Raw genomic sequence first — 15546 nt, forward strand, 5'->3', positions numbered from 1 at the left:
TACTACCCACTATTCTGCTTCTTTGGACAATATCCTTACATTTCAAAGCCTAAGTTATCTCACTTGGAAAATAGTTGTAGAACTTAAACACCATGCAGGTGACTTGTGATAATGGATATGAAGCATTTAAGCCCAGTCTGGCAGGTGGCAGAAATTTTTTCCTGGTACGTTTTCCACTAGGCTGTATGCTCCATGAAGACAACCTTCATGCCTTCCATCTCTGCTTCCTAGGTGTGCACTTCACTGATGGGTACTTGGTAGATTTATAGCAAATAACTGTTCCATGAAATGTTCTCCACTGACTTTCTCTTTTTAATTTTGAAACCCAGTGATGATGGCCTAGGAACTTAACCAATACTGATAAGCCTCAGTTAAGGAATTTAACTGATGAGAATTTCTCCTTGTAATCACTAACTATCCAGACTCTCCTATTTTTTGTTGAATGAATACATTAAAATACTTAGATTGGAAATCAACTCATAAATGTTTGGGTTTTTATTTCAATTTGTTTCTTCAAACATCAATAGGACTTTAAAAGTCCCTGTTAAATGTGGAATACATAGGTGGATTATTCCCATTTGAGAGATGAAAAAGGTGAAATACAAGAGATCAAGTAATGGAAGAAGTAGGTCAGGTCAGGACAGAGTGGTGTGACTGGAATTCTTACTGTGTTTTCATGGTCATCAGTGCTGCAAGGGCTTGTCCATTGATCTCATTGTACAATTATTCTGTATTCAGATGTAGATAACAGTAATGTTGGAATTCCTTACTGCTTAAGTAAATACATTGCAAAACTTTCATTAAAAAAGCAATGGCAATCCAAAAACCAATACAAATGTAATCTTTATAGTAAGCTTCAAAGTTTAAAAACAGATCAGTAGACGATCCACTCAAAGGTAATTAAAATTGAATTAACTTCCAAACGTCTGTGAACCATCTTTCAATATTCTACCAGTGTACTTATTTAGGATATTTAACTTTTTATTTCACTTTTATATTTATTCTCTTAATATGATTATTTTTAGAGAAAAAAATATTGACTTTTGAAGAGGAAAAAAAAAAGGAACCCCAGAATTTTCCATGAAAGTGCAAGCAATTTGAAGATGAGCTAATGAGGGGAAAATACATTGTTCACAGTGGAGTACATTTCGGAAAATAAAAACCACATCTGACTCCATACCAAATTTTTATTTATTTCCATCTCAGAGGCAGACTTGTTTATTGTCTTAGGATCTAAGAATTAGAAAGTACAAGGACTTGGAGGCAGGAATTGGGTGGAGAGAGGTTTGGAAAAGAAGAAGAAGAAAAAAAGAACACTGAAAATTAGACATAACCTTGGCTTTTCTTTTGATCAGCAGTTGAATGTCAGAAAGTTCTACATCATTTCAGAGCATTACAAATTTGAGAGACTACCCATAAATTTGTAGGATTAGGGCCAATTGAGGTCTACATAGAAATTTCTGGCCCATTTCTCCAACCTTATCTCATATCATTATATTCAATAAATGAAGTAAATTTCATAAAGACTCCAGATATGTTGGGCTGAACTCTGAATTTCCAACCTTTTAAAGATTTATGTCACATTCTTTTACTTATATAAAATATTTATTTGAACCCAAGTTGTCCTTTTTAATTTTCATAAAGACATTCCCAAGAGGAAATTCTAGGAATGTGAGCAAAGAAGGCAAATAATTTATTGGATTTTAAAACTGGCTAAATGACTTAGTTATTTAAAAATAGATGTCTAAAATAGCATATTCTAATATTTTTAAACATAGTCTATTTTATAATTATGGTAAATAGCTAATTTTGTTTTTCAAATAAAGTACTGCCTGTAGGCTCATAGTGCTATCTTTTAAACATGACCCCTCGTGTAATGTAAATACTTTCTCTCTAGTAAGATAGCTAGAATCTCAAAGTAACTGATCTGGGATGGTTTTTTGAGAGGCCAGAATATAGTGATGGCCACATGAATAGAGGGTATATAATCATATCCAGGCTTGACTCAGGACTGTCCACTTAGCGAATGTCTGACCATGGGCAAGACATCTTGTTTCTCTGATGTCCATTTCCTGATCTATAAGATTAACCTTAATGTAGCTGTAAGGAGAATTAAATGAAAGCATATTTGCAATATACCTGGCTTTGAGTGAGTGCTCACTAAATGGTACCCAGTAATTTAAAGTAGGATGTGGTATTCCATAAAGTGAAGCCAGAATAAGCCCTCGCATGGAGACCTTCTAATAAGGCAGTATCAGGTAACTCTCTTGGTTATGAGAACAGAAAATTTTCTTCTTTTGAGGTCATGGTCCCCTTAGCATGGAGATTAATGAACGAGTAGAACTGAAGTATCCCTGTTGGACTAGAAAATTCATGAAAGCAAGGCCTCGGTTACCTTATTTTCCATTGTGTCCTTTGTACCTGTAACACAAGTATACAGTAACACAATAAGCACTCTACGGTTATTTTTGAATGAATATGCAGTTCTATCCATGCCTTCTAACAAGGAAGTGACCTCAAATTTTTTTACCCTGTCCTATTGAGTAGGCAGATCCTAACAGACTAGATATGAAAAACAAAAATCTACAAAATTAAAAATTACTCTGTGAACACATCACAATGACCATCTTAGATGCCGCAGCTAAGTCACTGAGGAAAGAGTAGCTTATTCTCATTTAGGGCCTCCCATCAAAAGCACCTATTACTTTCTCAGTCTTTGAAAACTGGTTAAATGGACATTTGATTTATCAAGATGTCTCAGTTTTTCCATTAAAGCTAAGTACAGAGATGTTACTGTAAAATATATATATATATATATTTTACAGATATATATATATATATATATATATATATATATATATATATATATCTCACTGGAAATATCCACCTCAGTCCCCTACTATAAAATTTTTTTCTCCCTCTCATCCAGGATTGAATGTTCATTTTCCCAACAGGTTGCTGGGTAAAATGCAGAATGTTCAGTGCAGATAAATAATGAATATTTTTTATATAAGTATATCCTCAATATTGCATGGGATATATTTTTTAAAGTATTCATTACTTTTATGAAATTCTTATTTAGCTGTGCATCCAATTTTTTCTTTTTTCATTTGTTTGTTTGTTTGCTAAAACTGGCAACTATTTCCAAATGGTTTGTAAAGTTAAGCTAAACTACATCTGAACCAGCCTACCTATAGAAGAATGCAGTTTGAAACTAGCATCTCAGTCAATTGAATTAATTGCTAATATAATTTTTCTCCTAATTATTAAAAGTAAGTAACATAGTTATTGGTCAAAGGCAGATTAAGGTGGCCCTTCATGGTTGTTTTGGATGAGGTGGACATAAGGAAGGAATAGCAGGTCAACTTTGCACTAGGAATATTATGTTAGCTGAATGGTGGCTCAGTGGCCCACGGTTTGTGGAGATATAAACTGTGCCTCAGCCAGCTCAGCATTAGAAAAAGGGCATTGATCTGGTGAAGGTTCTGCTGTCCTTACAATACTCAAGTTAATTATGTTTTTCTACAAATGGTAACATCTGGTCCCCATTACCAACTGAACATTGACTTTTATAAGAGCTGGTTTTGAATCAGGCAGGTGTGACCACAGTGGCCAAAAAATGTGACTTCTATTTTTAACACTATAGTTTCATAGTCCCTCAGTAACATACCTTTTGTAAATCTTTTTTTAATCCCCATTGAGTTTTTTCTTGGTTTCCAGATCCCAGCCTGGAGCAAATACTGTGACTGAATTACAGGAAAGGGTATTTGCGAAAATGACAGCTGTCTTTTATTGTATTAATAAGTTGATTCATTCAACAAATATTTGCTGAGGACAACATCGTATAAAACAGTCAAAGAATGAAAGAAAAAATAAACGATTTGGTTCATGCCCTCAACAAAATTAAAATCTGAGGAGGCAAAAAGCAGCAATTTAAAGAACTGAATATGATTGTCAACATATGAGAAATGCTGATGAAGTATTGTGAAGAATCCCAGAGAAGGAAAACCATGTCTAGCTGCAGAGATTCAAAATGTTGAAGAAATGATTTGGCATTTGAAAATGAGTCATTATTTTTATGCAGATCAGATAGTGGAAATGGCAAAATAATGGGGGAATTCTTAGTGGAGAGAATGAATGAGAGAAAGCTTTCCCTAAGGACAGGAAGTACTTCATCTCAACTGGCTCATGTAAAAGGGGTAGATGAGGAGAGGCCTTGTATGAATGTGAGGTAGAAGGTCTGGCATGCCTGGTTGAAAACTACATGCATAATTCCTAGACTAGCAGGCACTGAAGAATTGACATGATCTGAACTGTCCAACTCATGTGGAAAGTATCTGAGTAATTAATTCTTAAGGGTCAACTGATAACATGAGTGTAGTTTAATTGCATTAGAAGCGTGCCTCTTGCTCAGGAAGGTTTTATTTTTAGGCTATTTTTTTTACTGTCAGCATGGGGAATTGAGTTGTTTCAATGAAAAGTAGATTATCATCCCTAGGCAGGTTCTTGATTGAGATGTATGATTTTAAAAAGAGAATAATTGAAGCATTGGACACTTTGTTATTAGGCCACCAATCAATTAATCAATAATTGATGCTCTATGCTCAAAAGCTACTTGAGTTGGTGTAGAAGATATGAAAAGGTCTATGATGTTGTTTATTGCCTTTGAGGATCTTAAAATATTGCTGTAGATAAAATCGTAAACCAATACAGTTCAGTGCTAGGCTCTAGGCTACTTTCCATACCTGCCACCATATTTCTGGGGAGGGATGTCTCAAAATGAAGATGAGAGTAGCTTGAGAAATTTCCATGGTAAATCTAAGCTGGATTTTAAAGTCTGGGCAGAATATTCCTGTCAACATGAGGAGAGAGGGGTGGCAGGAACACACTGAGCAAAGGCAGTGATGGGGTTATATCTATAGTACATGAAAACAGAACTAACTGGAATACGCTGTTAGTACTTAGATAAAAATAGACAAGTGAGGTAAAACCACAATGAAAGTCTTGAAACCCAGATAGAAATTTTTGATATTTTCCTAGAAATAATGGAAAGCCATGGTATATATTTTAAAGATCTCTCTTTTTTATTATATGGTAAAGTATATGATGTACAGTTTACCACTTTAACCAATTTTAAATGTACAACTTATTTGTAGTAAGTACAATTGCATTGTTGTACAACTACACTACCCATTTTCAGAACTTTTTAATCATCCTAAATTAAAACTCTACCCATTAAACACTGATTCCCATTTTCTCTCCCTACCCCAATGGTCATTCTACTTGCTGTCTCTATGAATATGACTATTGTAGGAAACTCATATTAGTTGGGATTATGCAGAACTTGTCCTTTTATGTCTGGCTTATTCTTTTTGGTAGCGGGAGATTTTTGAGCATGAGAATGACATAGCAAAATCAACATTTCATGAAAATTTCTGTACAGCCGTTAGTGTACTCTAGATGGAGAACTAGAGTGTAGGAGGCCAACCACCATATTATTTAGCCCCTTAGCTATGGCTTCTCAGATCACGATGATGCCCAAAGAAACAGAAACTGCAAGAGGCAACCTCAAGCTTTTTCTTTTTCTTTTTTTAATGAAATCATGACAGTATTTGATAGCAAAACAGAAGTACAAAATAAGAAAAGACAAGATGACCAGGCAGAAACTAGGTAATTGGTGATGCCACCAATTAAAATTCAGGGTTCAGTAAAGGGATGCAGTGTCAGTGGAAAAGACTAGTTTAGTCTGCACATGGCATATTTGAGATGACAAAAAGATATTCAGGTGGAAAGTTCCTAACACAATTAAAAAGAAGGATGAGGAGGGGGAAGATGATTACTGTCCTTCAACACTCAACCCAAATGCCACCTCCCAGAACTCCCCTCTCCTCTCCAAGCTCAATCAAGCTCTGTGTCTTCACCTCCTTATCATCTTCTTTTTATCTTTGTTTGAGCAACTTTCTCAATATGGGTTTTGCTTCTTTATATATCTCCAACTGATGGTTAATTCTGAATTTCTTTTGGGCAGCACCTATCCTTGATCTGGGAATAACTTCTGAATACTAATGGGACTGAACCCTCCAGAGTTTGACATTAAATGCAGCAGAACTAAAAATAATCAGGGAGAGGGAGTGTGTGTCTTGCTAAAAATTTTCCTTACTGGGATACGAATGAAGAAAGAGGAAATTCTATAAAAGTAGGAGAAAGATTTAAGGGAGGGAAGGCTCTGGTGTAATGTAAAATAATCCAAAGACCGAAAACATATGAATGGGTAGAAGACACTGTCTTTATTCAAATGGTTGCATTTTCTTTCTAGAAACTATTTTCCCATAAAATAATTTTACATTATCTGTTTCGTTCCACCTCCTAGATTATCCTTGCTCTGGAATGCTGGGCATGGTGTCTGGACTCATCTCAGACTCCCAGATTGCAGCATCCAACCAAGGGGAGAGAAACTGGATGCCCGAAAACATCCGTCTGGTCACCAGTCGCTCCGGCTGGGCACTGCCGCCTGCACCCCACCCCTACGTCAATGAGTGGCTCCAGGTGGACCTGGGGGAGGAGAAGATTGTGAGGGGCATCATCATTCAGGGTGGGAAGCACCGAGAGAACAAGGTGTTCATGAGGAAGTTCAAGATAGGGTACAGCAACAATGGCTCCGACTGGAAGATGATCATGGACGAGAGCAAGCGCAAGCCCAAGGTGAGGTCCACTAAGAGGTCCCCGTCGAAGTTCTTCCTCAATCCCCTGATGTAAGTCAAGGACTTCCAGCATTTTCTTGAGGAAGGGCTCATTCTTATTTTGTCAGTGGGACCCCAATTCTAGGGAAAACGAGTACAGGAAGGAAAGTGATGCCTGAGGTCAACATGGAAAAGCATCGCCCTTTCCCTCTTTAGAGGGAAAAGTCTCAGCTCAACATTCAGATGGGAGGTGGATAAGAGTGAGGTTTGGAGCTGGGGCTGACTGCAGACTCGACTTTGTCTATTTGGTGTCTTTTCCTCTTCTCTTATCCACCACTGGATTAAGTGTTCAATTTTTAAATTATTTATGTGTTTTTGCAGTGCTGGGGATCTAACTCAGGGCATTGGGCCTACTAGGCAAGCATTCTACCACCAAGCTGCATGCCCAGTCCCTGTTTTAAATTTTTAGTTGTGATAAAATACACGTAATTTAAAATTTATCATCTTAATCTTTTTAAGTGTACACTTCAATAATGTCAAATAAACTCATATTGTTGTGTAGTTAGTCCCTAGAACTTTCTCATCTTGCAAAACTGAAATTCTGTACCCACTAAATAACAACTCTCTGTTTCCCCCTCTCCTCCTTCTGTGGCAAGCACCATCCTATTTTCTGTCTCTATGAATTTGACTACTCTAGGAGGCTAGAGTATCATACAATACTAGAGTAATACAGTATTTGTCCCTTTGTGACTAGCTTATTTCACTTAGCATTCTGTCCCCAGGCTTCTACCCATGCTGCAGCATGTGTCAGAATTTCATTCCTTTTGAAAGCTAAATAACATTCCATTGTATGAATTCACCAAATTGGTTTGTCCATTCATCCCTGGATGGACACTTGGGTTGCTTCCATCTTTGAGCTACTGTGAATAATGTTTAAGTATATTTTTGATGTATCTGGAACCTTTTAAAAAGCTGTTGGCTCTTAATAATCCAGTGAAAACAGAAGGGAATCTCAAGATAAAAATATTCCAATATTTCTAAAAACATGTGGCATAATTCTTTAACTGAACAGATATGCTTACATAATCAACTTTTACTTAGGCTGATGGTTACATTTGCATTTCCTGAGTACACAACACCAACTTGGAAAGATTCCCCAGGAGTCTGCAGGGTGGCCCGGAAGTGGGTTTAGGATTAAAACAAGGATCAACCCACAGGCAATCAGCAGCTTAGTTTCTGTATTCAATATGAGAATTGCATTCAGCTGATGATACTTCTCACACCAACACAATTGGCCTTTTGGCCTTATCCTTTCCATCTCTGCTTTGCCCAGGACCTTTGCAAAAGAAGAAAATTCAGCTTATTGGAGGGAATATTGTTCTTGCTTTATCCTTGCCCCCACTCCACCAAGTGTAGTGTAGTGACTCAGGCCACAGGCATCTCAGGCAGGAAATATAACCCTGGCTAGTGCTGCCAGCTCCCACTCCCTCCAGATGTGGGGCTCTGAGAAGATCTCCCTGTCCTCTACAGGCTGCAGGTCAGCATCAGAACAACTGGCCACCGACAGAGCTGGTACTCTCAGAAGAGTAAGAAATTCTCCACCATCTCTCCCTGTCTTACCTTGTGGGTTCTAAAAATTTTCAGTGCTATATTTACCTTTGTGTGGCTACTTTCTTTTCTGTGTCCATTTCTCTTTCCTCTTTTATGTCTACCTCTCTCATCCTGGTGACTGAGAAAGGAAAATAAACATCAGAACTGGAGATTCTTATAAGTTGGTCTTTTCTGAGGAGCAGGGAGCATTATGATTTCATCAGAATGTGAATATGCTACAGATCAGCAACTTCCTGGGGCTGCTGTCAATGGCAGAGTGTGCTGTTGTGACACGTTCTTCAACACTAGAGTTCTGAGAGAGACAGAAAACAAATCACCATATGCTTTTGATAGGACGCATCATATGCTTGCCTTCTTTGTTATCTAATCCAAGCGTCTGCAATCAAGCCTAAAGCTATCACTCTATTGTAGTAGACCGAGTACAGAATTCCACAAGAAACCCATGCATGTGTTTTAACTTTAACAAAATGCTCAATTCAAGATTGGTTGAATGTGTTGGGTTTTATTCCTAAAATATCCATCATTATCATCTTCCTATGATATTTAAAACCATGAAAGCTTGTAAATTGTTTATGTAGAGACCAATCTATGATTTCTAACATGCCCTTCAAATAAAACCTCTAAAGATGAAAAAGGAAACTGATAAAACCTTCAATTTTAGAGCAGCACATAGTTTTAATTATATAAAGATGTTTAAAACATATTTTATCGTACAAATGAAGGCTACCTGCTTAGGATGCCAAGTACCTTTTAAATAGAAGTAAAATGAGTACTCTGCTTCATAAAATAAAACAGTACTTTGATAGGTATAAAATCCTCTTGCCCTCTCCTTACTCCTACCCACAAACAGTGCATGATGGAGAAGGTATTGACCCTTTAAATTAACTAGACTTTTCAGGAACAGATAGAGCCAAACAAAGCCCTTGTCTTCTAAAATATAATTAGTTGCAGAACACCATGGTAATTCATAAGCAGGTTTCTGCTATCAAAATTAGTCCAGGTCCATATGGGTTTGAGTTGTGAGTATTCTTCCCAGCTCACTACTGACAGCTTTTATAATATATTTACAGTGTGTCAATTCTATGCTCAAGTTAAAATTAAGAGAGGAGCCTGGGATTCCATAGATACCAATGCTTTTCTCCTGTGATCTTTGGAGTTATCTTAACACAGACAGACTTTGCACGTGTGCAATGGTATTTTCATTATAATTAGCATCTTACTGACAACAACTTAATTGGGCCTAACAATAATATATGTCAGATTCTCAATTACTGGCAGCAATTGCAGTTGTATCAAGAGTGCGGGACCCTGATAGTGAGACATTCTTTAAAATAATAATAATAGAAGAAAACTAATTGTGAGAAGCAGCTTTATGTTAGCATTCTCAGATTCCTGTGTAGGTTTTCTGAGTTGGAAAAGACCAATTGGTTTACTTCTATAACTCAGAAACCCCCTGGTCATATTACAGCCTATCCAATGTGTCACCACGTATGTGCTTCCACTCTCTTGTCATAGCATTTCCACCTCTAAAAGATCACATCTTAGGTAGCTCTGTGATGTCTTGACCAACTATTGGGTCTGGTTCCCATTCATGACTGGCACTGCCTTAGGGGCCAACCAGTCCATCTGAGCTACCAGTTCTAGTAGCCAGTTGTCACCAGCTAAATACAAATTAATGAAACTATGGTTCCTTAGGCATGGGCATTTTTTTGGACCTCAATGTTCTCACCTATTAAAATGTAGGCCAATTGTGGTGACCTGTAATCCCAGCTATATGGGAGTCTGAACTGAGAATCACTTGAGCCCATGAGTTCAAGACCAACCTGGGCAACAGAGCAAGACACTCTCCTTCAAAAATAAATAGATAGATATATAGATAGATAGATAGATAAATAGATAGATAGATAGATAGATAGATAGATAGATAGATAGATAGATGGATGAACAGATAAAATAAGGAGTCTAGACTATATGATTTCTAAGAGCAGAGATGTCTTAATCCCAGTTAAGACTGGCTGGGTGCTAATCCTAGCTCTGCTCCTTACTGTTTACATGGCTGAGGCAAATTCCTTGTGCACTCTACTGTCAGTTTACCCATCTGTGAAAGATGAGTAATGATAGAATTTACCTCCTGGAGTTGTTTTGAGGAATAAATAGGTTAATATATTTTAAGCACTTAGTGTGTTACACTAATGAACACCACAATAGAAAATTTATTTTTCTAATCTTCCTCCCCTTCTTCCATTCTCAACAGATTCAGAGTGATTTTTGGAGAAAAGGGGATTTTGGAGGTTTATTCATTTCTTGAAAAACAAATGAGGCCTAATCTTCACTCCAGTTTCTTTTGATTCTACCCAGTGATTTTTTACCCTCCTGTTGATGTAACAAGGGAAATAAATTAACCCAGCAATAGTGCTGCAATAGTGGCCTAGCTCCTGAAAAGGGTCATAGTGCCTTCAAACTAGGCATGTATGCATTCCAAAAGGGGTGCCAATGCATACTACATACAATTCAACCAGGAATCAGAGCATTCCTTGGTAGTCAGGACCCGGGTTACTTTCCTAAGATGAGGTCTTTTATCTACACATGACTCCAACAAGTAGTACTTAAGAATCTCAGTGGGTTGGAATAATCCACTTTCTTAATAAGTAGCCTTTTCATTCCGTTAAACTGACTGTCTCTAGACTAGGGGTGTAGCTCAGTGGTAGAGAGAATACCTGGCATACACAAGGCCCTGGGTTCTATCCCCAACACCCCCCCAAAAAAAAATTACTATCGTCTACTTCAAGAATTTAATTTCTCCTCTTCCAGAGAACCAAGTTTTACCAAAACTAGGACCCTCTCATTTAAGTGAATGTAACTGTAGTATTTATTGAAAATGTGGTTATCTACTATAGACTCTGGAAATGACTAGTTTTCTTCCTGAGTTATCTTCCTCCACCTCAGGGTAGTGATAAAAGTGTTACTTCTCCAAGGCATGTCAGTATATCATTCAGAAATATGTCTCGTTAAATGCTCAGTTTCTGGTACAGCCTCAGTACTTCAGTGTGTACTATGGGGTTCCTGTGAAATGACATCTGTCACCTCTTAGAGAAGGTTTGTTTTTTTCTTTCTCATTTATGAAAGAAATGTTCACCATTTTCAAAGTGGTAGAATGAGGCTTATTTCTCTGCTCTCTGAGGAGTCCTAAAGGAGGTGAAAGAGTTCAGGAAATGCCATCCCCCAAACTCTAGGGCACTTGAGGCACAGAATGTGCAAGGAAGGAATTTCTCTGAACTTCCTTATCTGCCTAAAGAGGTATCTTCCAAAGGAACTCAGCTGCTATGAATACTGTCCCAGGAATCTCATCCACTAGGGAAGAGTAAGGTCAATTACAGAAGAAGAGAACAGAGTCAATATCTCACCCAGACAGACATGTTATCAGCTGTTCTTCCAAGAAACTCTTCATCTTTCCCAAGTCATTTACTCACCCCTAAGTTTCCTACATTGCCCCCCTCACACCTATGAAGAGGATATGTGAACTTCTAGATCTTGTTGAGTACTCAGTCAATTATCTCGCATGTTTTACCTTTAAACATGTAATAAATTTGTGCACCTTTTAATCTATCTACTGTTAGTTTATTTCATAGACTCAATTATAGAACCCTTAAAACATAGAGGAAAAGTTTTTATTCTCCTGCAGAGGGTAGAAAAACAATAAAAAAGGAGGTTTCTTTTTAAATACCTTGTGTTATTTATGCTTCACAGTCTTTTGAAGGCAACAACAACTACGACACACCTGAGCTACGGACTTTTCCACCTCTTTCCACACGATTCATCAGAATCTACCCCGAGAGAGCCACTCATGGCGGACTAGGGCTAAGAATGGAGCTGCTGGGCTGTGAAGTAGAAGGTAATTACAACTTCCAGAGTCCCTTCTAGTTTCCTCCTTTTTTTATTTCCTTCCTCATGCATTTCTGCCTCTGATGGTGCTTTTGCAAAATTGCCACCTTTTCACCCAGGTGACCCCTCCATCTCCTTGCCTGTCAATCAGTGAGGCTCAGCATTCTAGCATATACCATGAAGCAGCATCTTCAGAATCTTCCTTTTGTGCTAGTTGTTTGCATAACTCTCCTCAGATTCTATAGAATTGTAGCTCTGATTATAATTATGATTATTAATCATAATTGTTTCAGGCAAAATTTGCATAACACAAAATTCACCATTTTAAAGTGAACAACCCCATGACACTTACTACCTTCATAATTTTGTTGTAAAACCACCATGTCTTTCAAGTTCCCAAACATTTCTTTTACTGCAAAGTAAAACTTCTTACCCATTAAACAGTTTCTCTTCTATTACCCTTTTCCTTAACCTACCAAGTCCTTTGACTTTTTAATATTGTTTAGAGTTCTGTATCAGATCTAAGTTTCTGTCTGTGATATTGACTACTGTCACCTACTAGCAGGAAGCAGCATTTGACAAGTAAGACATCAAGACTTATCTTGGATGAATTTCTTAGTCTGCTGCAAATTTCGTAGAAACAAAGTTTTACATGAGATCATGTGTATGAAAGTATGGTTGGATCTGTTTAAAAATATGACTACATACATTTAGATGGTTGTATGAAGGTCATAACAAGGACAAATCCAGTGCACACACTGACCTCAAGTCTGCACTCTCTTTTAACATATGATGATTGAGATGGATGTTTTGAGTTGGTTATTGTACATTTACTGCTTTTGTGCATTAGAATTCCCATCTGCCTTAGATTTGGGCATAAATGAGTAACCTTACACCGGCTTTCCTATCCTCATAGAGATTTTTTTTTTACTCCAGGTTAGCTTGAAGAATGGCTATTGTTGGTACCCAGATGTTAATCAATTGAGCATATGCTCATAGTTGTTTCAAAGAATGCTTTTTAATATCACCTTGTTTGGGTTTCAAAATTATTTGTGTTTTGAGCTAACCAAATGTAATTACATTCCTAAGCACATTAAATACCATGAAACTTTTCCTACACTACAGGATCTTAAGCTTTCTATCAATCACTAGTGAATAAATTCATGGCTACTTTTCTATATGTTTATTTAAAGGTAGGTCATTATCTCCCACTTTTTACTGGGTGGTTGTTTCCTTATCTGTAGCCATGTCCCAGACCTCTGAATTAGCCAATCGTTAGGAGCACAAACCAAGAATGACCATGTGACAAGGCTTTGGCAAAGATGCCAAGAGAAAGAAGGGATGGACAGATAGACCCTCCTTACAGACACATTCATTCTTTGCATGAGAAATGTGGTCATCTAGAAAAGGGAGGCTTGGTGCTACCAGGTGGGTGTTTAATCTAGATTCTGGAAGGCAGCAATGATTTAGGAGGTGGAAAGAATGGACAGTTGAAAACGCTGAGCCTTGTGGCAGTTTGACAGTGTCAACTCAGTAGTGAGTGAGCTAGAAATCGTTGGTGAAGGGATTTGACTGCAGATGTTTCCAAGCACTCAAGAAAATGAGGAAGTCACCCCCAGTCATATGAGAAACCAATATCTGAGAGTAATGTCAAAGTTTTTTTTAACACAATTGGTGAAAGGGACTGTTATTTTTTCCCCTTAAATTGATCGACAAGACTTATTAAATATCTGCTTTGCCAGTTGTTCTTTGGGGAACATACTAAAGGGATACAGAGAAGATGAGGTACACGATCCAGCCTTCCATGAGTGTCTTTCCTATTTTGAGGTAGCACTTACATCGAAGAAACAGAACCACAGAAAATAAAATATTTTCAAGTAGGGAAACTGGGGCACAAAAATCATTCACTTTCTACATTTTGCTATTTAACCTAGGCACTGTCCTGGATTACTTTCAATATGGAACTTCTCTCTTTTAAAAAAAAAAATATTTCTTAGTTCTGGTTGGACACAATATCTTTATTTCATTTATTTTTATGTGGTGCTGAGGATCCAACCCAGGGCCTCGCACGTACTAGGCAAACGCTTTACCACTGAGCCACAAACCGGGCCAAACTTCTCTTTTCTAAACAGCATTAGGAATGCAGAAAAATCAGTAAAGTGAGTAAATAGTTTAAGATAGTAAAAGCAACATATTATCAAGGACAGCTTAGAGAAGATAACTACGTGGATTTCCAGAAAGAGTTCTGCTGATTCAGTGGTGGCAATAGAGCCCAGGAGACATGTCTGTGCATTTTACAAAGTCTGCATTGCATATCTAAATGGCGTGTACAGGATGGTTTCTGAGTTACTGAATTATCTTTAGTGTATGTATTTGGGAAGTTGAAATAGTTGAAACTTAGCTATATTTTTACATTAGTCATAACTCTTCTCGGTACTTAAGCACAATAACAAACAGAATCAAGTTTTTACTGAGAAAGCAGCAGTTACTGGTACATACCTACTAGCCAGAAGCTGTAAGAGAAGAGGCCCCCAACTCTCAGCATCTTGTATGGTTCTCAAACATCAAGGGAACTGTACCTTATCTCAAGTCTCATAAAGTGAAATGCAATCCTGAAAACTGTAAAATATTAAACAGATTGCAAAAATGAGTAACAGCCTGAAAAACAAAAAAGTAGACTGAACTAAATTTAAAGGACTTCAAAAGCAGTCTTTGATTAATGTTGGCTACCTTTCAACTACAAATTCAAAGATATGGGAATACCTGCCAACTCTGGAATGCAGTCCCATGGGAGTCCAGGTAACATGACCTCAGGATATATGAGACAACTCCTCTCACACACCTGCTCTGGCAAGAGGGCTCACAGGTTGAGAAGCTACTTAGAAATGGAATAACTCTTTTAAAAAAGAACAATGTGGTTCTAAGTGTGAATATTGATGCTCCCTTTTGGGGAAAAAGATCATACACCTAACAAATTTGGTCAATACTAAGTATACAAAAGAATTCATGACAAGCGAATTCTCTATCACCTTAAAAATGAAATGAAAAACAGTTCAAGCAAAATCTCTATCATCAGAGTTCTCAACTCCAGGCCAGTGAGAATTCAAGAGCTTTTCGGAAAGAGGATGTTTATGTAGAAAGCAATATATAAAATGCTAAGGCAGCCAGCTCCACTCAGCAGATACAGATCAAATACCAAAGCAACTCTGGTGCATTCTGCAAAATCCAAGTGTATTTAGCCTCCTGAAAGAGAGGCAAAGCATGGCTCTGGCCTTCTTACTACAGATTAGAGTTTTCTGCAAAAGCTTTAGCAGATTCAACAGCCCAAACCTTGAGAATACATTTCAGAGGTGTGAGACAGTAATCCTTGGAT

The 15546-nt window shown here is 37.5% G+C and overlaps 1 protein-coding gene and 1 long non-coding RNA gene across 3 annotated transcripts in view; one reads left to right on the plus strand and one right to left on the minus strand.

The window, feature by feature from the left end:
• The window catches only part of Nrp1 (neuropilin 1), a 140425-nt gene that overhangs the window by 102022 nt on the left and 22857 nt on the right, over positions 1-15546 (plus strand). For both annotated transcript variants that reach the window (XM_015483466.2, XM_015483467.2), the window contains exons 9-10: positions 6371-6702; positions 12039-12183. In XM_015483466.2, the coding sequence (XP_015338952.1) occupies positions 6371-6702; positions 12039-12183 (477 nt within the window). The remainder of the gene's footprint in view (positions 1-6370; positions 6703-12038; positions 12184-15546) is intronic.
• LOC125618436 lies at positions 6685-14788 on the minus strand. The gene is made up of 3 exons (XR_007349699.1): positions 14673-14788; positions 8337-8583; positions 6685-6821 (listed from the first exon to the last, which is right to left on the minus strand). It is a non-coding gene; the product is annotated as an uncharacterized LOC125618436 (long non-coding RNA).

Source organism: Marmota marmota, unplaced genomic scaffold, assembly GCF_001458135.2.
Source record: "Marmota marmota marmota unplaced genomic scaffold, marMar, whole genome shotgun sequence".
NCBI lineage: Eukaryota > Metazoa > Chordata > Mammalia > Rodentia > Sciuridae > Marmota > Marmota marmota.